At 38.7% G+C, this 27,651-nt stretch overlaps 3 protein-coding genes across 4 annotated transcripts in view; 1 reads left to right on the top strand and 2 right to left on the bottom strand.

Annotated features, from left to right (window-relative positions):
* LOC134822399 (cyclin-dependent kinase-like 4) overlaps positions 1-27,651 on the bottom strand; it is a 152,159-nt gene that overhangs the window by 44,044 nt on the left and 80,464 nt on the right. The window lies entirely within an intron of this gene.
* LOC134822185 (DNA (cytosine-5)-methyltransferase 1-like) lies at positions 337-27,569 on the bottom strand. Its single transcript, XM_063833098.1, has 28 exons — positions 27,406-27,569; positions 26,762-26,874; positions 26,498-26,609; positions 26,289-26,378; positions 25,909-25,986; positions 25,674-25,766; positions 24,995-25,111; positions 24,666-24,796; positions 22,495-22,626; positions 22,201-22,302; positions 14,272-14,399; positions 13,829-13,983; positions 13,561-13,726; positions 12,484-12,629; positions 12,329-12,401; positions 11,953-12,059; positions 11,002-11,095; positions 10,743-10,801; positions 10,461-10,582; positions 9,048-9,161; positions 8,741-8,901; positions 7,894-8,014; positions 7,268-7,363; positions 3,271-3,384; positions 2,957-3,038; positions 2,611-2,719; positions 1,452-1,571; positions 337-469 (listed from the first exon to the last, which is right to left on the bottom strand). Exons 1-28 carry the CDS (start codon positions 27,563-27,565, stop codon positions 337-339), a joined length of 3,228 nt encoding a protein of 1,075 aa, XP_063689168.1. The 5' UTR covers positions 27,566-27,569.
* LOC134822026 (polyserase-2-like) lies at positions 16,290-21,967 on the top strand. Its single transcript, XM_063832860.1, has 5 exons — positions 16,290-16,470; positions 17,106-17,255; positions 19,618-19,846; positions 20,138-20,440; positions 20,666-21,967. Exons 1-5 carry the CDS (start codon positions 16,462-16,464, stop codon positions 21,607-21,609), a joined length of 1,635 nt encoding a protein of 544 aa, XP_063688930.1. The 5' UTR covers positions 16,290-16,461; the 3' UTR covers positions 21,610-21,967.

The raw sequence follows: 27,651 nt of genomic DNA on the forward strand, positions 1-27,651 counted from the left end.
TGCGGCAATATCGTGCATCTGAATAAGACTGGTTGCAGCTGCACGTGGTAGTTCTCTTTTACACCCCTTAGTAAGATGTAGGGAATGAAGAATTTTGACATTTTTTTATTCGTAAAACCTCGTATGTAAAGGCAGACACACGTTACCGCACTTAAACGCACGAAAAAATTTCACGAACCAAACGCACTTTTTCTTGGAAAAGTAACGCACGAAACCAACATGTCCCAATTGAATATGTCTAGAAGCCTCTCACTCCACCAGCTGGGTTCTGTGTCGCAAACAACATGAAATGAGGGTGGCTTTTACAGGTATCTGAGTTCTGCGATGAAAGCTCCTCTATTGTCTTCGGGTCTTGTCATCGATTCCAAGAACGTCAGTTGGTGCCAGGTTGCAACTCGTCAGGATCAACCAGTGTCCGGCTCTCATTGCTTCCACAGAGACTGTCATGAGGAAAGAAATGTCGGAAAATCTGTCCATAAAAGTATCTATTGTCGAAATAGCTTATTTATAATTTGGAAAAAAGTAATATGTAGAGCTTCCCAACTTCTTTAAAGAACGAAGTTTGTCGTTCTCCCGCACTGATAACTACCCACGTATCCTGTAGGTTCCGTGTGTTCGTGGTTTTATTAATCGGTAAACTGTTGTCCCAGCTATACCGGCCAGGTACTTACCAACAGACGTCTTCCTGTGATTTAGAGTTATGATATACTTCCTTTACAGTTCTACAACTAGGTGAGACCGCAAGATCAAAGATAAATTAATTGACGTCGGATATGAAACTGCAGTATTGAACTTATAAGGGTAAACTCGTAACTCTACTGAAGTGTACTGACCTGGCGCTGGTAGGACCCTGCAGTATACAGGGTACTCAGCGAGCTCTCAGCACGTGCTAGGTCGTGCAGGTTCTCCTTTACAGTTTGAGTAAGGATTTAACCTGGCGTTGTGTGACCGGTTCAGGTCCCCCCTCTCTCAATCCAGTACCCTTCTAACGCTAACACTTTGTTGAGGGTGAGGCTTGGTTCGTGGTTTCGAAATTTGTATTAATCCTGGGAGTCATGGGCCAAGTTCATGAATATTGGTAAAAGAACGTAGAACTCTAAGTGAAGATATAAATTAAATCGATTTACCAGTACAAGTATGTAATTTTGTTTGTTTAACTAATTATATAAGCAGTGGCTCTATTGTTTATCTATTTATCAATAGAAATATTTCAAAGCATAAACCACGTTGGAATGTTAAAGAATGTTAAAAGCAGGGTGTTACCATGGTTACCCCCCCCCCCCCCCCTTAAAGAATGTTACCATGGTTACGCGAGAAAGAATGTTAAAATCAGGGTGAACCCCCCCCCCCTTGAAGAATGATACGCGAGAAATTGTTTTTTAAATTATCAAGAAAACTTAACCTTTGATAACAATCTTATATACTGTACTAAACTCTCCACAATATCTCACCTAGGCTCAGGAAATTGTGGGAGTACTTCTCCGGGAGCAGCGGCTAAAACAAAGGCTCTGCGTCGAGTCTGTGCCACCCCGTAACATCCTGCCTGTAGCACGCCAAACGTGCACTGGTACCTGGTAACACGTGATCAGTAAACCAGTAACACGTGATCAGTAAACCAGTAACACGTGATCAGTAAACCAGTAACACGTGATCAGTAAACCAGTAACACGTGATCAGTAAACCAGTAACAAGTGATCAGTAAACCAGTAACACGTGATCAGTAAACCAGTAACACGTGATCAGTAAACCAGTAACACGTGATCAGTAAACCAGTAACACGTGATCAGTAAACCAGTAACACGTGATCAGTAAACCAGTAACACGTGATCAGTAAACTAGTAACACGTGATCAGTAAACCAGTAACACGTGATCAGTAAACCAGTAACACGTGATCAGTAAACCAGTAACACGTGATCAGTAAACCAGTAACACGTGATCAGTAAACCAGTAACACGTGATCAGTAAACCAGTAACACGTGATCAGTAAACCAGTAACACGTGATCAGTAAACCAGTAACACGTGATCAGTAAACCAGTAACACGTGATCAGTAAACCAGTAACACGTGATCAGTAAACCAGTAACACGTGATCAGTAAACCAGTAACACGTGATCAGTAAACCAGTAACACGTGATCAGTAAACCAGTAACACGTGATCAGTAAACCAGTAACACGTGATCAGTAAACCAGTAACACGTGATCAGTAAACCAGTAACACGTGATCAGTAAACCAGTAACACGTGATCAGTAAACCAGTAACACGTGATCAGTAAACCAGTAACACGTGATCAGTAAACCAGTAACACGTGATCAGTAAACCAGTAACACGTGATCAGTAAACCAGTAACACGTGATCAGTAAACCAGTAACACGTGATCAGTAAACCAGTAACACGTGATCAGTAAACCAGTAACACGTGATCAGTAAACCAGTAACACGTGACCAGTAACACGTGATCAGTAAACCAGTAACACGTGATCAGTAAACCAGTAACACGTGATCAGTAAACCAGTAACACGTGATCAGTAAACCAGTAACACGTGATCAGTAAACCAGTAACACGTGATCAGTAAAACAGTAACACGTGATCAGTAACACGTGTAACTCACCCCATATTTACGAGTGAAGATAGGCACAGTTTCAGCACCATGTTCTTCTTGTAAGATACGAAGTTGCGCACGTTTTCAAGCAGAAAGTAGCGTGGCCTGTAAAACTCGCCTGAAAATAAAGTTGTGTAGCGTGGCCTGTAAAACTCACCTGAAAATAAAGTTGTGTACAATGAGTTCAGGTTCACGTACCTTTGCGAACTTTCTATTTCTATTCGTTTGTAATGGTAGTAAATTATGTTTAAAAACAGGCTAGAAAGCGCTTTTCCCTTTTTACCCGTGAAATTTCTCAACTAAATCTAGGCATTACCGGGAGGAACTTACAATAGCTGAGGTAGGAGGAACTTACAATAGCTGAGGTAGGAGGAAATAAGGCTGTTTTTAAACATGCTGTATTCCCGCGCGTTAAATCTGTTCATCCCACTGAAGCCCTGAAGAACAGAATTATATTATATAGTAGAATTATCAAAAACAATATTTTTATCTTATAATGCTGCGTTTTAGTGCAAAATTCAAAACATTTTTAGCAGGGTCGCTTTTTTCACTGTTATCTTTTACATTGAGTCAAGTGAACCGTCGAATCAAATTGTAATGATGTTTGTTTGGTTGTCCTCTATAATATATATATTCTATATATATAGAGGGTTGTCCTCTTAAATAAACCTGACAGGGTGGACCCCCACATAAGAGTTCCACTTCACCCTTCTGTGGTATCTGCTGACCCAGTTTGTTAGTAGGGACCCCATCTATTGCCATCTTCAACACCGCGTTACAATCCTGTTAAACACGTGATATTAAACACGTGATATTAAACACGTGTGATATTAAACACGTGATATTAAACACGTGATATTAAACACGAGATATTAAACACGTGATATTAAACACGTGATATTAAACACGTGTGATATTAAACACGTGATATTAAACACGTGATATTAAACACGTGATATTAAACACGTGATATTAAACACGTGACAAGAGATTTTTATAATCTCAGGAAATAGTGATCGTGTAACTTATAACCTCTCCTATTTCAATGACCATAGTACACCCTTTACGAGGTGCCACTATTAAGTACAGTAATCTGTTCTGGGTGATTCCAGTTTAAACAGATGAGGTGCAACAAAAAACTATGGATCTAGACCAGTAAAGGTCGATAAATAACTACCAGGTTCGAGGGGCCAGCTACCCTTCAACCTTAAAATAGCTACTGAAACATCAATGAATAACCAAAAGTGGAGTGACTCTCGGAGTTCAAGGAGGGGTGTAGCCAGGATGAAGTGCTCTGGGCAAAGCCGCAAGGACCCCAGTGTGCAGATGAGAACAAAGAAGTCGCCTAATTTCAACAGTGTTATTAGTTCACAGCATATCACTCATGTGGACCCGGAGAAGGGGAGAGCACTCCCATGCAACTTTATCAAACACAGCATTAATGTGGGAACGTGGAATGTGTTATCATTGGAGAGCAGTTCCTCAAAGCTGTATGAATTGTCACAGAATATGTCAGCATATAAAATGGATGTCTTGGGGCTGACAGAGACGCACAGACCCGGCACTGGTGAGGTTACCTTGGATGATGGGTCCCTCTTTATTAACTCAGGAAGAAGTGATGGGTACAGACGACAAGGGGTTGGTTTAGTCCTCTCGAAGAAGACTAAAAATTCATTGATTTCATACAGTCCGATATCAGAACGTATTCTTGCAGCGAGGCTGCACAGTCGACATATCAACATTTCGATTGTGATAGCTTATGCTCCAACTGAGGATGCAGCAGTCGGAGTAAAGGATGACTTTTATCAGCAGCTATCTGGGGCATTTGATGAACTACCAGCTCATGACGTGAAGTTTTTACTTGGAGATCTAAATGCTCGCATTGGCCAAGATAACTCAGCTTGGTCCGGTGTGATTGGTAAGCATTCCCTTCACGTTTCATCAAATGACAACGGCCTTCGACTATTAGATTTCTGTGCATTGCATCAACTGACAATCGGTGGGACGCTTTTCCAGCATCGTGATATTCATAAAGGAAGTTGGAAGTCTCCAGATGGCCGCACAGTAAATCAGATTGACCATGTCTGTATTTCTACCAAGTGGAGTCACTCTCTACTTGACGTAAGATCATGCAGGGGTGCAGACATTGGCTCCGATCATTATTTGGTTCGGGGTCAATTTAGAGTCAAACTTATGGCAGTTCAAAAAATGAACGCCTCTCGTAGGAAATCTCCAGCAATTGAGAATCTTAGAGATCAGTCCAAGGTTGAAGAGTACTGCATTGCTCTTCAAAATCGTTTTAGCTGCCTACCAATGGAGGAGAATCTTGATGGAGAATGGACATTAGTTAAGGATACTATTAAAGAAGTGTCTATGGAGGTACTGGGTGAGCGCCCCCGGCGCAGAAAGCAGCAGCATTTGTCTCAGGAGACAAAAAGCCTTATTGCAGAACGCAGTAAGATTAAACAGATGGCGCCTAGTGACAAAAACAATAGGAGCGAGTATTCTCGGGCCAACAAACTTGTCAAAAAGAGCTGCAGGAAAGACGACGAGAATTGGGCTCTTAGAGTTGCAGCAGATCTGGAAACAGCTGCTGTCCATGGCCGGCAAAGGGAAGTCTGGCAACGGATAAAAACACTGTCCGGTAAGAAGAATCGAAAATCAACTGCTGTAAGAGACAAATCCGGGAAGTTGATTGCTGATCCCTCTGCTCAGAGAGAGAGATGGGGAGAACATTTTTCGGAGCTATTAAACCCTCCTCCCACGAATGCGGATCTGTCTGACCTGGACCATCTTGAAGTGGTTCCATGCTTTCCGTATCTTGGTGATGGTGATGGTCCACCCACTGGACTTGAGATTTTAAACTGTCTCAAAAAATTGAAGAACCACAAAAGTGCTGGGATTGACGAAATCTCTAATGAGCAGTTAAAGTATGGGGCAAGCGGTCTTGTGGATAGGATGGAGAAATTGTTCTCTAAAGTTTGGAATTCAGAAGCAGTGCCTGACGACTGGTTGAAAGGCATCGTGATAATTGTACCAAAGAAGGGTGATACCTCTCATTGCTCCAATAATAGGGGGATCACTTTAAGATCTACAGCATCGAAACTGTATCAAATCATCATTTTACAACGCATGAGTGACGGTTTAGAAAGTTTGCTACGAGACAATCAGTGTGGGTTCAGAAAGAACAGATCATGCATTGATCAGATTTATTCACTCCGCACTATTATACATAACTGCATTGAATATAATCTCCCCCTGTATGTTAATTTTGTGGACTTCAAGGCAGCTTTTGATTCTATCGACAGGAATTATATTTGGAAAGCTTTCAGTCATTATGGCCTGCCATGTAAATACATTCGAATAATACAGGCATTCTTTAATGGAACTGTCAGTGCTGTTAGACACAATGGTGAACTATCAGAATGGTTTGAAGTAAGTTCAGGCAGTGGCCAAGGAGACATTCAGGGTCCCCCACTTTTTAATGTCTGCCTCAATGTGGCTGCTGAGAGAACAGAAAGCAACAAAGTGGTGTCCCACGGAGCGGTTCTTCAAAGATCTATCAGTCCGCTTGTTGATGATATCACTGTGTTAGATACAGACTATGCAGATGACATGGCTGTACTGGATAACAGCGAGGAAGGTCTTCAAGAAACAACTGACCTTTTGTGTATGTATGGTGCCCAGGGAGGTCTCAGAATCAATGGTAAAAAGACTGAGGCTATGGTCATTGGTAAAGCAACCTCTCAACGGCCATACACGAAAGAAGCCACAGTGAACATCACTGTTGAAGACACGCCAGTGCAGCAAGTTAGTGACTTTACGTACTTAGGTACAATTATTTCCAGCGACGGTACTATCGACCGTGAGCTGTCAGCTAGGATTCAGAAAGCTTCCGGAGCCTTCAATCAACTGAGTAATATATGGAAAAACCGCAACATCCAGTCTTATACAAAGATCAGGATTTATAAGGCAGCAGTTTTGACAATATTGTTATATGGTAGTGAGGTTTGGAACACAACCAAAAAGCAGCTACATCGCTTTGAGGTGTTCCATCAGCGTTGCTTGAGGAGAATACTTAGGATAAGATGGCTCGATCGGGTTAGAAACACTGAAGTGCTGGAGCGTGCAAAGATAAATCCAGTAGAGACGTTCATAGGAGCAAACCGCCTGCGTTGGTTTGGCCATGTCACCAGAATGCCAGACACTAGGCTTCCTAAGTACCTGCTTAACTGGACCCCTGCGCATGGGAGAAGATCTAGGGGCCGTCCAAGAAAGAACTGGATGAAATGTTTGCTGGAAGATGCTGCAGCGTTTACAGGAAACACTGACATAGACCTAGAAGGAGCGAGCGAGATGGCTAGTGACCGAAAACTTTGGAGGGAGATGATACGTCACAAACGGGAGTTCATTGGTGCAGGCCACTCGAATGATTGAGGAGACCTAATCAAGTACAAGTAAGTAAGATATTAAACACGTGATATTAAACACGTGATATTAAACACGTGATATTAAACACGTGATATTAAACACGTGATATTAAACACGTGATATTAAACACGTGATATTAAACACGTGATATTAAACACGTGATATTAATCAGAAACTTTAACATTTATAATATAACTCATCCAGGTATCGTTAATTAGGCTCACTAAACACCAACCTCATTGAAAACCTCAGCTTTAGGGTTGTTCAGCTTGTACGCCTGGGCAGCCTCGCTGAAGAACTCAATAGCCCAGCAAGATTCTGCTACCCCAGCCTGAAATAGAAAATTATCGCTGGAACCTTTTTTGCAGAAATTACACGCATCCAACTAAAATGAAGGTCATTACAGTGGATCGTTTTATTTAGAAATATCGTTTAATCTTATTAATATTGCCCTTAAAAATCAATTTTAAAAACATGTTGAACATTGTGAGTAGTTGTAAGTAGTAGTGTTGCACTATTAGTAGTAAGTAGTAGTAACTAGTAACTAGTAGTGTTGTACTATTAGTAGTAAGCAGTAGTGTTGTAACTAGTAACTAGTAGTGTTGTACTATTAGTAGTAAGCAGTAGTGTTGTAACTAGTAAGTAGTAGTGTTGTACTATTAGTAGTAAGCAGTAGTGTTGTAACTAGTAAGTAGTAGTGTTGTACTATTAGTAGTAAGCAGTAGTGTTGTAACTAGTAAGTAGTAGTGTTGCACTATTAGTAGTAAGCAGTAGTGTTGTACTATTAGTAGTAAGTAGTAGTGTTGCACTATTAGAAGTAACTAGTAGTGTTGCACTATTAGTAGTAAGTGTTGTAGCTACCTGATGGAACCCCTCTGATAAACCCCCGCACCCCGCAAACACGTCCAGAGTTCTCAGTTTCCTAAAGGAAGGTTCCTTCCTCTCCAGGTCTACACGCTTCTTTTTCCCTTTGTTACTACACCTGATGTTAGTAAATAGTACACTTACAGTAACACTGTTATTACCCACTATTATTACCCACTAGTATTACCCACTTGTATTACCCACTATTATTACTCACTATTATTACCCACTATTATTACCCACTATTATTACCCACTAATATTACCCACTATTATTACCCACTATTATTACCCACTATTATTACCCACTAATATTACCCACTATTATTACCCACTTGTATTACCCACTATTATTACCCACTATTATTACCCACTATTATTACCCACTATTATTACCCACTATTATTACCCACTATTATTACCCACTAATATTACCCACTATTATTACCCACTATTATTACCCACTTGTATTACCCACTATTATTACCCACTATAATTACCCACTAATATTACCCACTATTATTACTCACTATTATTACCCACTATTATTACCCACTATTATTACCCACTATTATTACCCACTAATATTACCCACTATTATTACCCACTATTATTACCCACTATAATTACCCACTAATATTACCCACTATTATTACTCACTATTATTACCCACTATTATTACCCACTATTATTACCCACTATTATTACCCACTATTATTACCCACTATTATTACCCACTATTATTACCCACTATTATTACCCACTATTATTACCCACTATTATTACCCACTATTATTACCCACTATTATTACCCACTATAATTATTACCCACTATTATTACCCACCTAGCCTCAGAGGGGATATCCTCCAGGCTTTTAGTATCTGAATCCCAGCACTCTGAGAAGTAGAAATGGTCGGGGAGAGTTGTGTACCTGCCCAGATCTTCAATAACCTCCCTGTGTCGCACTGTGCACTTACCTAATATCTTTTCAGCGCGTATTTTAACCTACAGAAAACTTAGATTAGATTTAGACACAATAAATTAATATAGCGGTCTTACTATTGCAAGATTCACTGGGTTCCTACAAAAAGGGCTAGGTTATATAATATATATGTTATAATAGGTTATAATTGACTTTAGCTGGTGTCTACCTGATCTATACTGTAGAAGAGGAGGTTGATGTCGGCTGCCTCCGAACAGAAGTTCTCTATGTTACCATGGTTACCCACTAGGTTCTCTGCACGGTACATCTTCTTAACAGTCACCTGTAATAAATAGGCCCACTCATAACTTATAATTAATTAGTTGCTGGAGGAACATTCAGTAAAAACTGTGATAATATATCTCCTATCATTCAAAATGGGAAAAAAAGAGATAGTACTATGATTTTGACTTCTAGTACCTCAATTTGGGATCAAACCAAATTGAGTGACCAATTAGTCAGTTAACTGTGTCCCTATTTACCTTAACAGAAGATCAATTAGTCAATTAACTGTGTCCCTATTTACCTTAACAGAAGATCAATTAGTCAGTTAACTGAGTCCCTATTTACCTTAACAGAAGATCAATTAGTCAATTAACTGTGTCCCTATTTACCTTAACAGAAGATCAATTAGTCAATTAACTGTGTCCCTATTTACCTTAACAGAAGATCAATTAGTCAGTTAACTGTGTCCCTATTTACCTTAACAGAAGATCAATTAGTCAGTTAACTGTGTCCCTATTTACCTTAACAGAAGATCAATTAGTCAATTAACTGTGTCCCTATTTACCTTAACAGAAGATCAATTAGTCAGTTAACTGAGTCCCTATTTACCTTAACAGAAGATCAATTAGTCAATTAACTGTGTCCCTATTTACCTTAACAGAAGATCAATTAGTCAATTAACTGTGTCCCTATTTACCTTAACAGAAGATCAATTAGTCAGTTAACTGAGTCCCTATTTACCTTAACAGAAGATCAATTAGTCAGTTAACTGTGTCCCTATTTACCTTAACAGAAGATCAATTAGTCAATTAACTGAGTCCCTATTTACCTTAACAGAAGATCAATTAGTCAATTAACTGAGTCCCTATTTACCTTAACAGAAGATCAATTAGTAAGTTAACTGAGTCCCTATTAACCTTAACAGAAGATCAATTATTCAGTTAACTGAGTCCCTATTTACCTTAACAGAAGATCAATTAGTCAATTAACTGTGTCCCTATTTACCTTAACAGAAGATCAATTAGTCAGTTAACTGTGTCCCTATTTACCTTAACAGAAGATCAATTAGTCAATTAACTGAATCCCTATTTACCTTAACAGAAGATCAATTAGTCAATTAACTGTGTCCCTATTTACCTTAACAGAAGATCAATTAGTAAGTTAACTGTGTCCCTATTTACCTTAACAGAAGATCAATTAGTCAATTAACTGTGTCCCTATTTACCTTAACAGAAGATCAATTAGTCAGTTAACTGAGTCCCTATTTACCTTAACAGAAGATCAATTAGTCAATTAACTGTGTCCCTATTTACCTTAACAGAAGATCAATTAGTCAATTAACTGTGTCCCTATTTACCTTAACAGAAGACCCATCCAGTCCCTCTTGTTTGGTTGAGAAACTGACGACGCGGCCTATTCTGAAGACTTCTGGAACCAGGTCGTTATTTCCCTTGATGTAGTCGGTCTTTCTGTAGTATTCTGTGAGATGTCAGATACGGTAGAATTAAACTATTTAAAATATGCAGAAATAGTTCCAGACGTTGTAGAACAGTTTTAGAATCATAACTCCATCTTCTAATAGCTTAAGTAATCACGATTAACTTTTTATAACGTACTATCGAGTGTACAGTTTATTCACCTGGAAACATTTCGTCATCAACTTTGTCTTTTCTTATTTTTGTGATATTGCTTTTTCCTCTGAAATAAAATGACTTATTTTATCCGTTACTTATCTGTTATTCGTAAATTTAATCAGTCTCAGGTATTGTTCACAAACAACAAAATTGCGTAAAAACTACAGACAAATTATGAAAGCTGTTCAGCAGTTCAGGGACATATTTTTAATATTCGACTAGATTATTAATTATTATTAATAATTGTAATTTATGATGACGTACCTGGATGGCATTGAGTAAGCGTCTGATCTTACGTAAACATAGTCCCCCACATTGTACTCAATGTTCTTGTATTTTAGTACACCTTTCTCTTTTTCTGATAAACATTGTTGTTTTATGCCCAATCGGAGAAGTAGTACAAATTCGGAAAATCAATTCCTTTCGAGACAAGTAACGGCCAGGTAGCGCAGTTGGTTAGCCAGCTTTGCAATCGTGAGGTTGCGGGTTCAAATCCCACTGCCTGCCTGGTCGTGGGGTGAGTGTCGTTGACATTCAGCTAAGGATCGTGAGTGGTCTATGCAGCCCCCCGGTCTACTCAGCCGAATACTCGAGAAATCGGGTGTGAGGGTTAAATGAGGAGCTGCACATTGCAGCAAAGTCTCGGACGAAGAAAGTATGGTACACACTACCTTAACCGTCACTGGCTAAAAACAAATCCTTCGGCTTCCTGTAATTGGCTGGTTGCACTTGTGTAACAATATGGCTGTTGGAATACTCCGAAGTAAAATAAGTGTCTAGATTTTTTAAAAAAGTGTGTGGTGCAAATAACTGGACTGGTTAAAATAAACTGAAGAACAAATTGCCCCCTAACTACTAACTAACTGCTAACCTAAGAAAGGAATATCCCCCCTAACTACTAACTAACTGCTAACCTAAGAAAGGAATATCCCCCCTAACTACTAACTAACTGCTAACCTAAGAAAGGAATATCCCCCCTAACTACTAACTAACTGCTAACCTAAGAAAGGAATATCCCCCCTAACTACTAACTAACTGCTAACCTAAGAAAGGAATATCCCCCCTAACTACTAACTAACTGCTAACCTAAGAAAGGAATATCCCCCCTAACTACTAACTAACTGCTAACCTAAGAAAGGAATATCCCCCCTAACTACTAACTAACTGCTAACCTAAGAAAGGAATATCCCCCCTAACTACTAACTAACTGCTAACCTAAGAAAGGAATAGCCGCCCTTTCTCTCTCCCTCCTCCTAGTACAGGCAGGACAGCACCCCTCCTCCTCCTCCCACTCCAGATACTCCCTTAATGGACACTCAAACCTGACAAAGTTACAATTCTTTAGCTTCAAACCTGACAAAGTTACAATTCTTTAGCTTCAAACCTGACAAAGTTACAATTCTTTAGCTTCAAACCTGACAAAGTTACAATTCTTTAGCTTCAAACCTGACAAAGTTACAATTCTTTAGCTTCAAACTTTCCAAATATAAATGCAGCAGGAGTTCCACAAATTGTATCTCAAATATTGAAACATAACAAATGCAGACCAGGGTTGGTAAAACGCGTACCAGGGTTGGTAAAACGACCCTACCTTGCTTTGTCACTGTCATACCAGAGCTTAAAGAATAAAGCTGTATCCTTCTTCTCAGGAACTGGCATGCCACCTGAACAGAGTGATTGTTTTATAAGTACTTATAGTAATGAACACAGCAAACAACTGTATAATTAATTAAGTGAGAATATTACCTATCATGTTCCAGTTAGGAGGAGGAGGGCAGTAGTTTACAGTAACTTTAGTGAGGACAGAGCCTAAAGGAGCGTCATCACACGAGTCCGAGAGAAACAGTTCGCGCTCGTCATGTGCTTCACCAAGTACTGTGTCTCCAGCACGACTAAGAGGGTTACTATGGTTACATGTGCTTCACCAAGTACTGTGTCTCCAGCACGACTAAGAGGGTTACTATGGTTACATGTGCTTCACCAAGTACTGTGTCTCCAGCACGACTAAGAGGGTTACTATGGTTACATGTGCTTCACCAAGTACTGTGTCTCCAGCACGACTAAGAGGGTTACTATGGTTACATGTGCTTCACCAAGTACTGTGTCTCCAGCACGACTAAGAGGGTTACTATGGTTACATGTGCTTCACCAAGTACTGTGTCTCCAGCACGACTAAGAGGGTTACTATGGTTACATGTGCTTCACCAAGTACTGTGTCTCCAGCACGACTAAGAGGGTTACTATGGTTACATGTGCTTCACCAAGTACTGTGTCTCCAGCACGACTAAGAGGGTTACTATGGTTACATGTGCTTCACCAAGTACTGTGTCTCCAGCACGACTAAGAGGGTTACTATGGTTACATGTGCTTCACCAAGTACTGTGTCTCCAGCACGACTAAGAGGGTTACTATGGTTACATGTGCTTCACCAAGTACTGTGTCTCCAGCACGACTAAGAGGGTTACTATGGTTACATGTGCTTCACCAAGTACTGTGTCTCCAGCACGACTAAGAGGGTTACTATGGTTACATGTGCTTCACCAAGTACTGTGTCTCCAGCACGACTAAGAGGGTCACTATGGTTACATGTGCTTCACCAAGTACTGTGTCTCCAGCACGACTAAGAGGGAGGGAGGAGGGGTATTTGATAGGGGTTGAGAGGGTGAGGGGTATTTGAGAAAGGAGAGGGAGGAGGGGTATTTGAGAGGGGGATGGAAGAAGAGGGGCATTTGAGAGGGATGTGAGGGAGGATGAGGGGTATTTGAGGGATGATGAGGAGTATTTGAGAGGGATGGAGGATGAAGAGGGGTACTTAGTACTTACTTTAACCAGTGAACGTGTAGAAGGTTTTCACCGCCCTTAGTAAACATAGTGGTGATCCTGCCAATATAAGATGGGATATCGGGGGTTTCTGGAGCTATTGAAACGTAGTCACCCAGGGATAATGCTTCATTTTCAACCACTGCTGACTTATAAAACACTTTCTTTCCTGATGAATATATTAAAAGTGGAATTTATGAATTTTTGTCAAATCAATCAATTTTAATAGCACTATTTTAATTTTCGGATCTAAAATAAAATTCATAAAAACCTTCTTTGCATATAATGTTTCCAGTAAACTTTCCTTCGATGCTACTAGACACTTTCTTATCTGCCTTTAACTGGGCCACTTTGTTGCTCGGGTCTAAGTTATCCGTTTTATCCTCTGAGTTCTCCTCGGCCCTCATCACCGCAATGTTTGGACACCTAGCATTATTCATGTCTTAGTTACATTACTATTGATTCGAGACTAGGAGCAATATCTCTAGTTTTATAGACGGGAACGTTTTCAGATCCTTGACTGTTACGAGAATTTAGAAAACGCACATGCTCTATTGCGCGCGCAAAAGATTAATATATTCAAAAACCGCGAAAATCAATGCTAACATTACCATTTACATACAACTATGTTTTTTGGTTTTCGCGCGCAGGAGCTTCGGCAAAAGAGATGCTGAACTGAATCGTGAAGATTGTATTACTATCGCAAAAACTTACTTCCGTTCCATACAGGCTTGCCTCTTTTTGCCCGATCCTCCAAACTTTATCTTATCCTTGCACATGTTGCATTCTCCACAATCAGGCATCTTGCATACCTCACATTCATTACACCGTGTCTGCCGTGACTGATGAAATTACGATGTGAGATTAATACTAAGCGGAGTGTTCCATACCACGCCTTTTTACTGTGTGTTACGCTTTGCTTTAAATGTCAGTTTTTACAAGTTGCATGTTTTTTAGTGGGCAGATTTACAACCAATTAAATTTCCTATCATTTTGCTAGGGCGCATGCCAAAATAGTCGTCGCCCAGGTAAGATGTGGCCTCTTCTATAAAAACTTAACCCTTATTGGAGGACATTGGTCAATAAAATAATGATGTTAGGGCTTGGGGGCCACAAATCTTGTAAAACGTCTCCAATCTTTTGTCTGTAATCAACTCCCTGCCTAATTATTTCAACACCCTATAAAACTTGTTACCCCCCTTCATCTTCAGGTTCCTTTACTTTCGTTTGGATATATCGCAACGAAATTTGGATGCAGAGCTCGATATTATAGAGTTCAAGAGTTCACTAGTGTTACCTTCGGCAGGATATCACTGTCGCTAAAGTATAAACTCGATCCGTCCAAAACATCATACTGCAATGAAATTTTCAAATAAATGGCAATCAAGCGACAGAAGAAGATTATGAAACATTACCACTTACCAGAGAATACACTTAAACTTAACTAACGTAATAAACTTAAACATATCGGAACGTAATGTTGTGCTCCAACTTCTTATAAAGCTCACTCCACAATTAGTAACAAGGGTGATGTCAGTATTTAGCAAATCCGTAGGGAATATAATATATAAATATCGTAGGGAATAAGTAATCGGGTTTGGATATATGAGGTGGTCCGACGGCGCTACAATGATGACAAAAGTCTGCTCCTTCACAATATAGACCACTCCCCTATAATTATGTGTATAAAAGGAACCTATTTTGCGCGCGACGCCAGTTATGTTTTAATTAATTACAGGCCAGTTTTAGGTGCTTGACGACTGTTACACAGGTTTCCATCGGGTTACAATTTACTCTAATTCATTAATACAGCATATTAGTCATCTGAGCGGATCAATCATCAATATAAGTGTTATTTTGTTGAAACAAGCTTAATAAATTACCGAGTGATAAAATTCAGCAAGTCAAAACAAATTAAATTATTATATCAGCTGATAAACTCGTGGCCGATTATTTAACAGTTGATCGACACTGAATGGTAAAAAGCGATTACATATTTAAGAACAGATGTTACTTTACATGTTACTTTATTTCTGCACGCCTAATATTATGAAAACGATTATCACGTGCGCCAAACACCACTCTGGGATACAGTAAAGTAGAACAATTACATTGTAGGCAGTAGGGATTTTTGATCGTGCGTGGTGTTACCGCGGCGAAATTCTTGTTAAAAGCAGGCCACCAATTGATCTACTTACTGTAGGTTCAAAAGACTTTGTTGGTCCCCGGGGGGGGGGGGGGGGGGGGGGGGGGGGGGGGGGGGGGGGGGGGGGGGGCTATACCGAAACAGCCAGCCCCATAACACAGGTTCAGGGCCAAAACCGCTATCATTCTGATTAGTTATTGTAATAATACAGGCCCCCCTGTATATAAGGTAAGGAGGGCCAGGGGTGACAGATCATGAATTTGGATAATTCAATTTGGATAATTTCATTTTACGTATAAATAATCTCCGAACGCTGAATGAATTACCAATGTGACCAGTTAGTAAGTTAGTAGAACAGGATGACTACAAACCATCCCCTGATATTAGCACGTGATATTAGCAGGTGATATAGCACGTGATATAGCATAATAGCACGTGACTAATAGTCGCTGACTAGTGATCAGGATATTAAAATATGATAATTCATTAGATTTCTCATTTCATTTAAAATCCTAGTGCCCGTTACACTTAACACTAGTGTAATTACATATCTTTCTGTTCGCTTTGGTTTAAGCTCTCTCTCTTTAGTTTAGTTTACTTAGTTAGATCAGTAAACTAATGTTCCTACCCAAATAATCGCTCTATACTATACTGTAGGCACATTTTCTACGAAGTTCCATTCTTTTTCTTGATAATTTAATTTTTCTACAAGTCAGGTTTAAGGTTTTTTGAACGACTAATTTCATCACAACTGAACAATGCAAATGGTGAGTGAAAGGATAATTTATTGTTGATTTAGCAGCAATAGTACTATACAGACAGATCCGTCTGAAAAAATCGATTTACCGGCACACGAAGCTGATTATCCGGCTTTCTAAGGATTTTTGACGTTTTTGAGTTCCATTCGATGTCCCAACCGGTTGACCAACGGCAACTTTTCCAAACTTTTCCACGTCTTACGGCCACTTTTTCCACTTTTGCCACTTTTTACCACCTTTCTTGTTTGTCGAATATCTTTAGGTGTGAACATCGTAGAAGGTTACAGATTAATCGAGATTCGAGGGTGTTTATCTTATCAACGAAAAAAACTTTTGTATGAAAAAATTTTCCACCTAATCGGGCAATCATATAATTGGATAATTATTAATTAGCTAAATACTTAAAATCATAAAATGATTGGAATCGCTTGAAACACGGAGAAAAATTTCAACAATTTTTCACTTACATCTTTTTTTGAGACTTGAAAAATTTCTAAAATTCGGAAAAAAAAGTTCGCCAAAAGTGATAAAATTGCATGAAACGTGCTTTTCAGGAACACTTTGAAAATTTTTCGTGTCGGGAATAATAAAATCGCAAATATTTATAGTTATTAGTTATTAGTTATTAGTTATGCTAATTCCAGGTTGTTACGCACCTGCTACTGGTTCTGATTGTCATCCAGTCCATCACTACTGAACAGCCAGGGAAAGCAACAGATGATTGGGGAGACAGTCCAGCGCAAACTTTAATTATTAACGGTGAAGATACTGAAAAGGGAGAGTACCCCTTTATGGTTAGTCTGTTTATTATTATCAAATATTTACTAGTTATTATTACAAACTGGGCACAAACTAACTATATTGCGTCAGGTACGTGTGACGACACTAGAAGGAGACTAACTATAATGCGTCAGGTACATGTGACGACACTAGAAGGAGACTAACTATAATGTGTCAGGTACGTGTGACGACACTAGAAGGATACTAACTATAATGTGTCAGGTACGTGTGACGACACTAGAAGGAGAATAACTATAATGTGTCAGGTACGTGTGACGACACTAGAAGAAGACTAACTATAATGTGTCAGGTACGTGTGACGACACTAGAAGGAGACTAACTATATTGCGTCAGGTACGTGTGACGACACTAGAAGGATACTAACTATAATGTGTCAGGTACGTGTGACGACACTAGAAGGAGAATAACTATAATGTGTCAGGTACGTGTGACGACACTAGAAGAAGACTAACTATAATGTGTCAGGTACGTGTGACGACACTAGAAGGAGACTAACTATATTGTGTCAGGTACGTGTGACGACACTAGAAGGAGACTAACTATATTGTGTCAGGTACGTGTGACGACACTAGACGGAGACTAACTATATTGTGTCAGGTACCTGTGACGACACTAGAAGAGACTAACTATAATGTGTCAGGTACGTGTGACGACACTAGAAGGAGACTAACTATAATGTGTCAGGTACGTGTGACGACACTAGAAGGAGACTAACTATAATGTGTCAGGTACGTGTGACGACACTAGAAGGAGACTAACTATAATGTGTCAGGTACGTGTGACGACACTAGAAGGAGACTAACTATATTGTGTCAGGTACGTGTGACGACACTAGAAGGATACTAACTATAATGTGTCAGGTACGTGTGACGACACTAGAAGGAGAATAACTATAATGTGTCAGGTACGTGTGACGACACTAGAAGAAGACTAACTATAATGTGTCAGGTACGTGTGACGACACTAGAAGGAGACTAACTATATTGTGTCAGGTACGTGTGACGACACTAGAAGGAGACTAACTATATTGGTGTCAGGTACGGTGTGACGACACTAGACGGAGACTAACTATATTGTGTCAGGTACGTGTGACGACACTAGAAGGAGACTAACTATATTGTGTCAGGTACCTGTGACGACACTAGAAGGAGACTAACTATAATGTGTCAGGTACGTGTGACGACACTAGAAGGAGACTAACTATAATGTGTCAGGTACGTGTGACGACACTAGAAGGAGACTAACTATAATGTGTCAGGTACGTGTGACGACACTAGAAGGAGACTAACTATAATGTGTCAGGTACGTGTGACGACACTAGACGGAGACTAACTATATTGTGTCAGGTACGTGTGACGACACTAGAGGAGACTAACTATAATGTGTCAGGTACGTGTAACGACACTAGAAGGAGACTAACTATATTGTGTCAGGTACGTGTGACGACACTAGAAGGAGACTAACTATAATGTGTCAGGTACGTGTGACGACACTAGAAGGAGACTAACTATAATGTGTCAGGTACGTGTGACGACACTAGAAGGAGACTAACTATATTGTGTCAGGTACGTGTGACGACACTAGAAGGAGACTAACTATAATGTGTCAGGTACGTGTGACGACACTAGAAGGAGACTAACTATAATGTGTCAGGTACGTGTGACGACACTAGAAGGAGACCTAACTATAAGTGTCAGGTACGTGTGACGACACTAGAAGGAGACTAACTATATTGTGTCAGGTACGTGTGACGACACTAGAAGGAGACTAACTATAATGTGTCAGGTACGTGTGACGACACTAGAAGGAGACTAACTATAATGTGTCAGGTACGTGTGACGACACTAGAAGGAGACTAACTATATTGTGTCAGGTACGTGTGACGACACTAGAAGGAGACTAACTATATTGTGTCAGGTACGTGTGACGACACTAGAAGGAGACTAACTATATTGTGTCAGGTACGTGTGACGACACTAGAAGGAGACTAACTATAATGTGTCAGGTACTGTGACGACACTAGAAGGAGACTAACTATATTGTGTCAGGTACGTGTGACGACACTAGAAGGAGACTAACTATATTGTGTCAGGTACGTGTGACGACACTAGAAGAAGACTAACTATAATGTGTTAGGTACGTGTGACGACACTAGAAGGAGACTAACTATAATGTGTCAGGTACGTGTGACGACACTAGAAGGAGACTAACTATATTGTGTCAGGTACGTGTGACGACACTAGAAGAAGACTAACTATATGTGTTAGGTACGTGTGACGACACTAGAAGGAGACTAACTATAATGTGTCAGGTACGTGTGACGACACTAGAAGGAGACTAACTATATTGTGTCAGGTACGTGTGACGACACTAGAAGGAGACCACATGTGCGGAGGATCTCTAATAAGCCCTCGGATAGTTCTCACTGCTGCGCACTGTGTAGTGTTTGATGGTGTAAAGATAAGTGTAGAGTTGGAACGTGTAGTGGTGGGGGACCACACCAGTGAAACTGAGGAAAGTGAGCAGATTGCGGAGGGTAGTCGTATTATTGTTCATGATAACTACCATCTCGACCAACTCGGAGGTGGGGGGTTAACCAAGTTAACAACTTTTTAAAGATTTAGGGACAAATAATTTCGAGTCTATCATTTTATTACTATATATAATATATACATAAATATTATATGTGATATAAATATAATAATAATAATTTTCACAATTTTTAAGAATACAATTATTAGTAGCAGACATGTAGGTCTAATATAATAATATATACATAAATATTATATGTGATATAAATATTATAATTTTCACAATTTTTAAGAATATAATTATTAGTTAGCACACATGCAGGTCTAATATAATAATGTTACAGTTCCTATGAACGACGTAGCGCTGATAGTACTGAAGGAAGAAGTAAGAGTAAAAGAGGGCGTGGTCGCCACCATTGCACTAGCAGAGGATAACAGTCATTACACAGAAGGAACCTCTGTTACAGTGATAGGATGGGGAGTGATTGGAGACGAGGGGGAGTATGAGGACCTTCCTATTGCAGACACCTTACAGGAACTAGTGTACCAGATAGCCAACAAGGAACAGTGTGAGCAGTACTGGGCAGATGATTATGAGAAATATGAAGATATGTACGGAGCTGTTGACTATGAGCTGGAAATCCCCGGTTCGATATTTCTTTGATTTCAAAACGCAGTAATTATATCTATATCTAATAAGTATAAAGTTGCAAAATAATTATCAGAGTAATTTGTGCACGTCTTCTAGCGTACCGTTAACAATCGCCGACACTATCGTACTGATCCATCTCCCGATCTTCTTAAACTATATATTTCCACAGAGAGTACCGTGTAACCATGGCAACCATGATAGTAACTATATATTTCCACAGAGAGCACGATGTGCGTGGTTGATCCTGATCGGGAAGCTACTGCCTTTGCTGGGGACTCTGGAGGCCCACTTTTCGTGAAATCTGGAGAAAACTTCGCACAAATAGGCTTAGTGAGCTGGGGAGCAGGGGACGCGAAAGAGAAAGCGTACAATATGTTCCTTAACCTCCACCATTACACTGACTGGGTTAAAGCTGCCATTAAGCGTGCTGAAGCAGAGTCATGGTTGGAACTTCACACGGGCGCTAACCATGGGGTGGTGGTGATACACGATAACACGGGTCACAAGTCCACTATTTGTAACGAAAATGTGGGTAAAGACGAGGTCAATGCTATTTGCAGAGAACAGGGCTACAAAATGGGAGTTCTGGCTGACGTTAGAGAGTACAGACCAGATAGGAAACGTAGAAACCAGGATACCACACCATTCGGGCAGACAAATCTGAAATGTAGTGCTGAGGCTAAAGATGTGATGTCAGAGTGTACAATGGATAAGTACGGCGAGTCTGAAGTGCCGTGTTTTAGCGGGGAGGAACTAGCTGTGAAGTGCTCTAACCAGGTGTGGCACTTCAAGGTAACCCGCATTGTGCCCAAAACTAGGACCGTTAAAGGTACCAGCTTTGTAAAGGGTAAGGTAATGTGTGAGGTCACCGCTAGCAAATATGGTATGGACCTGGATTTGAAATCTCACGTGAGAGTAGGCCTAGTAATGAGAGGAGTAGATGGTGTAGAGGAAGTAGATGCAGATATGAAATACAAGAGGCGGGTGAACGCTTATACGTCTAAAGTTAAATCTACAGACGAAATAAAAGAGGACGAATGTTTTGCTTGCATTGCTTACGTGGGCGGCACCACAATCTACACTGTAGCAACACATGGTCCTGAGGATTGTCCTGACATTGACCAACATTACCAGCAGTGGGTGGAGGAGCAACACCACGTGTAATGACGTCACACCACGTGTTATGACGTCACACCACGTGTTATGACGTCACACCACGTGTTATGTAGCAACACACGGCCCTGATGATTGTCGTGACATTGACCAACATTACCAGCAGTGGGTGGAGAAGCAACACCACCAGAATTAGTCGAATTTTAGTGTATTGTAGTATTTGGTCTTACCAATGGTAAAGACTCACTGTTTATTGTTTAATAATGCTTTGACTCTTTTTAGTTGTTTTACAAGTTTACAATCACTCACATTACTTATTGATAAATTAAAAATGTTTTGTTTAAATTTCCCATCATTTATCTAATCCCAGGGCCAGGGTCACCACCTACCCTGATCACAAAAATCCCTCCTTTTCACTATTATCCATTCGTAACCATCCTTTACTTTTTTTTAAGTGGTGGATGGAAAAAATTAAACATAAGTGATAAGATACTCGAAGAAGTTTAAATTAGATGATGATCGCTATTTATCAAAATTTAACAAGAATTATTAATTAAGCTTAAATAAATCATTTTGTTTTCATTGTAGAAGCGTGTTAATTGATAATAATGAGCATGAAATGAGAACTAGCTTGAAACTCACAGTTGCTTGCATTTGATCCACGAAAATGGCCTCGAAGGAAGATTGTACGAGGGGCGTGACAGTTGCGTGCGATATGTCCGTACTTTTAGTTTTACTAGCAACCTGGGGGTCGACAATTTTAAATAAACTATACATTTTCAGGTGCGCAATAGAATTACAAATATGCGCTAAAATGTACAGATCCAACAACCCGTTTTAGAGGTAACTTTTGAAAAGTTGAAGTAACAGGGTCAACAGTTGAAGGTTAACAACTATTCACTGCAACTTACTGCTGCCTAGCTAAATTTAACAAACCTTAGGTTGAACATTAACGAGAGCTCTATGAGAGTTAGCTGGCTGTGTCCCACCCAGAGTAACTCCAGCCAGCTGGATAAGCCCTCTCACTGCGGGCACTGTGATCAGTAGGTCCTCATCATCATCAGCAGCCTGACAGTTATTAGATAATTAGTTAATTAGATAATTATTAGGTCCTCATCATCATCAGCAGCCTAACAGTTATTAGATAATTACCTAGTTAATTAGATAATTAGTAGGTCCTCATCATCATCAGCAGCCTACCAGTTATTAGTTAATTAGTTAATTAGATAATCAGTAGGTCCTCATTATCATCAGCAGCCTAACAGTTATTAGATAATTAGTTAATTAGATAATTAGTAGGTCCTCATTATCATCAGCAGCCTAACAGTTATTAGATAATTAGTTAATTAGATAATTAGTTAATTAGATAATTAGTAGGTCCTCATTATCATCAGCAGCCTAACAGTTATTAGATAATTAGTTAATTAGATAATTAGTTAATTAGATAATTAGTAGGTCCTCATCATCATCAGCAGCCTAACAGTTATTAGATAATTAGTTAATTAGATAATTAGTAGGTCCTCATCATCATCAGCAGCCTAACAGTTATTAGATAATTAGTTAATTAGATAATTAGAAGGTCCTCATCTGCATCAGCAGCCTAACAGTTATTAGATGATTACCTAGTTAATTAGATAATTAGTAGGTCCTCATCATCATCAGCAGCCTAACAGTTATTAGATAATTAGTTAATTAGATAATCAGTAGGTCCCTCATTATCATCAGCAGCCTAACAGTTATTAGATAATTAGTTAATTAGATAATTAGTAGGTCCTCATTATCATCAGCAGCCTAACAGTTATTAGATAATTAGTTAATTAGATAATTAGTTATTAGATAATTAGTAGGTCCTCATTATCATCAGCAGCCTAACAGTTATTAGATAATTAGTTAATTAGATAATTAGTAGGTCCTCATCATCATCAGCAGCCTAACAGTTATTAGATAATTAGTTAATTAGATAATTAGTTAATTAGATAATTAGTAGGTCCTCATTATCATCAGCAGCCTAACAGTTATTAGATAATTAGTTAATTAGATAATTAGTAGGTCCTCATTATCATCAGCAGCCTAACAGTTATTAGATAATTAGTTAATTAGATAATTAGTTAATTAGATAATTAGTAGGTCCTCATTATCATCAGCAGCCTAACAGTTATTAGATAATTAGTTAATTAGATAATTTGTAGGTCCTCATTATCATCAGCAGCCTAACAGTTATTAGATAATTAGTTAATTAGATAATTAGTTAATTAGATAATTAGTAGGTCCTCATTATCATCAGCAGCCTAACAGTTATTAGATAATTAGTTATTAGATAATTAGTAGGTCCTCATCATCATCAGCAGCCTAACAGTTATTAGATAATTAGTTAATTAGATAATTAGTTAATTAGATAATTAGTAGGTCCTCATTATCATCAGCAGCCTAACAGTTATTAGATAATTAGTTAATTAGATAATTAGTAGGTCCTCATTATCATCAGCAGCCTAACAGTTATTAGATAATTAGTTAATTAGATAATTAGTTAATTAGATAATTAGTAGGTCCTCATTATCATCAGCAGCCTAACAGTTATTAGATAATTAGTTAATTAGATAATTAGTAGGTCCTCATCATCATCAGCAGCCTAACAGTTATTAGATAATTAGTTAATTAGATAATTAGTTAATTAGATAATTAGTAGGTCCTCATCATCATCAGCAGCCTAACAGTTATTAGATAATTAGTTAATTAGATAATTAGTAGGTCCTCATCATCATCAGCAGCCTAACAGTTATTAGATAATTACCTAGTTAATCAGATAATTAGTAGGTCCTCATCATCATCAGCAGCCTACCAGTTATTAGTTAATTAGTTAATTAGATAATCAGTAGGTCCTCATTATCATCAGCAGCCTAACAGTTATTAGATAATTAGTTAATTAGATAATTAGTAGGTCCTCATTATCATCAGCAGCCTAACAGTTATTAGATAATTAGTTAATTAGATAATTAGTTAATTAGATTAATTGGGTCAACTACATCCTTAAAAAAACTAAAAATATAACAAAACTAAATCCTTAATGAAACTAAAAATATAACTAAAATAAAAAATAAAAAACTAACTCTATCATAGCTCTCGATCTGCTCAATGAGAAACTGAGCGTGCTTCAGAAGAGTTTCCTCGGAGAACTTGGCGCAGTTCTCGGGTGGCACTACTAGCTGAACACAGTTGATCAGATCCTCCATTGTCATATCTGAGAGGTAGTGGAAGTATTAAGTATTAAGTAACGACTAAAATCGTTTTTTTTTAAAACGGATATAAAATTTAGTTCAACAGCTTGGATCTGCAGTGGTCGGGTGGACTTCACCACTGCACTGCTACTATATCAGTATTAACATATTATTAGCATATTATTAGCATATTATTATATGTTAATTTATAAACTACAAACCTGAATCCTCCTCCAATATCTCGATTACTGTTTTGCTAAGATATGTTTTCTCACGTAACATGTCGAATAAGAGGGCATACTGTTCACTGGGTTGGGATAACAGATAGTCTGCATATGCTGACAAGAGAAGTGGTGTTATTACGTCACACCACGTGTTATTACGTCACACCACGTGTTATGACGTCACACCACGTGACCATACTGTTCACTAGGTTGGGATAACAGATAGTCTGCATATGCTGACAAGAGAAGTGGTGTTATGACGTCACACCACGTGTTATGACGGCACACCACGTGTTATGACGGCACACCACGTGTTATGACGTCACAACACGTGACCATACTGTTCACTGGGTTGGGAAAACAGATAGTCTGCATATGCTGACAAGAGAAGTGGTGTTATGACGTCACACCACGTGTTATGACGTCACACCACGTGACCATACTGTTCACTGGGTTGGGATAACAGATAGTCTGCATATGCTGACAAGAGAAGTGGTCTTATCAGTCAACTTGGTTGGGTAATAAATTTACTCAGAATTACATTGAACAAAAGCCCCGGTATAAAGTGGTAAAGTATGGGTAGGGTAAATTGGAGTTTTATTGTACCAACCTTATTCTTAAACACACAATAATGAACAGTACACACATATAACACATATAGTACAGTATATAGTACCTGTGGTGAAGCCTATTAGTTCTTTCTCCCCTCCATCAAACCCAGCTATGTACCAGGAATCAATGGGACCCAGTCTGGAACCCCGCACTCCACCTGAATGTGGTGAATGTTATATTATATATTATATATAATATGTTATCAGATAACCTAATCTATTTTAGTACAGGTATAATATTAATCTGTGTTCAGTGGCATAACTGTACATGTAGGTTTATTGTAGGAGAAGATGTTTCACCTTGAAGACTTGGGGAATCGTCGTAGATAGGTTTAACATAACCACTAAAGTAGAGATGTACATTCTGGTCTATCAACCCTGGGAGTAGATAGGTTTAATGTTTATACAGGCGAGTAGTATGTATAATATAGTACCGACTATTGATATAATGCTTAAACATTTATGAACATGATAAATAAGATGAGTGTAAGTAAACAAGTCCATCTTTAATGGATTTTCCTTGACTAAGTCTTAACTTCCTTGACTAAGTCTCGCTTAGTGCCTAGAATGTGCCCAAACTGTGAAAATATAGCCAACTGGGCACCCTATCAAGTATCAACATGTTACAAGGCTACCCACCCATAGCACTGAAAACAGATTATCTGCTATTTCTAACTCACCAGTGTCAAAGGGGCACAAGTGACCATACTCATCATACACAGTAAAGTCAGTGATACGATGCTGCGGTTTTTCGTTCCACTCACTGTCACCTGAATTATAAATCAATTTCGTTATGATTCCCCCAATTCCTAAATCATTTATTTAGAAGAACTGAAAAATTCAGCAGATAGAACTTTTACAAAATTTCCACCAAAAGATGTAAGTTTACCATTACTGTCAGCGTCAAACAGGGACAAGGACTCTGAAGCCAATGCAATGAACTCCTCTACAGCATCAGCATCATCACCTCCGAACATCTTCAACGATTCAGAATCCAGCAGCTGATTTTAATATAACACTTGAATGAGCTAGTACATTAAAATTCATTTAATATATTGGTGACTCAATATTTATTTTTTAAATGTATATATACATATACATATATATACTAACTAGAGTAAAATTTGAACGCATTTAAGTTTTGTCAACTTACTTGTTTGCAGACATCACATTTCAAAGGCTTAGATGCAAGGCTTTTCTTTTTGAGATTCTTATTGGAGTCCCCATTGTAGTTTTCTGTTTTTAAACGCTTACTTGCTGGTCCTTCTGTTAGAAAGACATTCAGAGAACCAAGCTTTTCTTTAATTTCATGTAATACAACTTGGTGTTCCAAAAGCATTGTCTCAAAAGTGTTTCTCAATAACAAAATTATGTATAAAGGATCGGTGGGTGTAATTCGAGTTGTATGGTCAGAGGACCCTTGATAAAATTATTCTTTGACTATTACTAAGCTTAACATTTTGAATTTGTAGAACAATTTATCTATGATTTTCAAGAACAAATGGTTCAATACATTTTGCAATTCAATAACCACTGCATGACTTAGTTAGTATTGCTCTAAAATTTCTAACCTTGTTCTGTCAGAACAATTTGGCACGAGGTTTCTTCCCCAACTATGAAACTATATTATCGACCTACTCATAAGAGCGAAGAAAGATTACCAAAAAGCATCAAATAATGGTAAAAACTTAGTTATGCAAATGATTGAAAAGAAATCAATCAAGGATCCTCTAACCATGACATGTAGAATTGCACTCTCCTACTTAATAAATATTTTTTACCAGGAATCAAATTTACCTTGAGCCTCTGCTACAATATCTGTTGAAGATGAGGGTATCCCATCAACAACGTTCAGAGATACTTTTATGTCAGTTTCTACATCTTGGGACTTCTTCAATTTACTAACTTTAGCTGGAAACATCTGCCGAAGATCTTTCTGCTTGACATTTTTAACCATTTTTATTGCTAAGGTTCAAAACAAGATGTAGACTTATAATCAAATTAACACAACAAATTGCATGGTACAATAAATAAATTTTAAAA

Source organism: Bolinopsis microptera, chromosome 10 (genome assembly GCF_026151205.1).
Source record: "Bolinopsis microptera isolate Bmic1 chromosome 10, MBARI_Bmic_1.0, whole genome shotgun sequence".
NCBI classification, from domain to species: domain Eukaryota; kingdom Metazoa; phylum Ctenophora; class Tentaculata; order Lobata; family Bolinopsidae; genus Bolinopsis; species Bolinopsis microptera.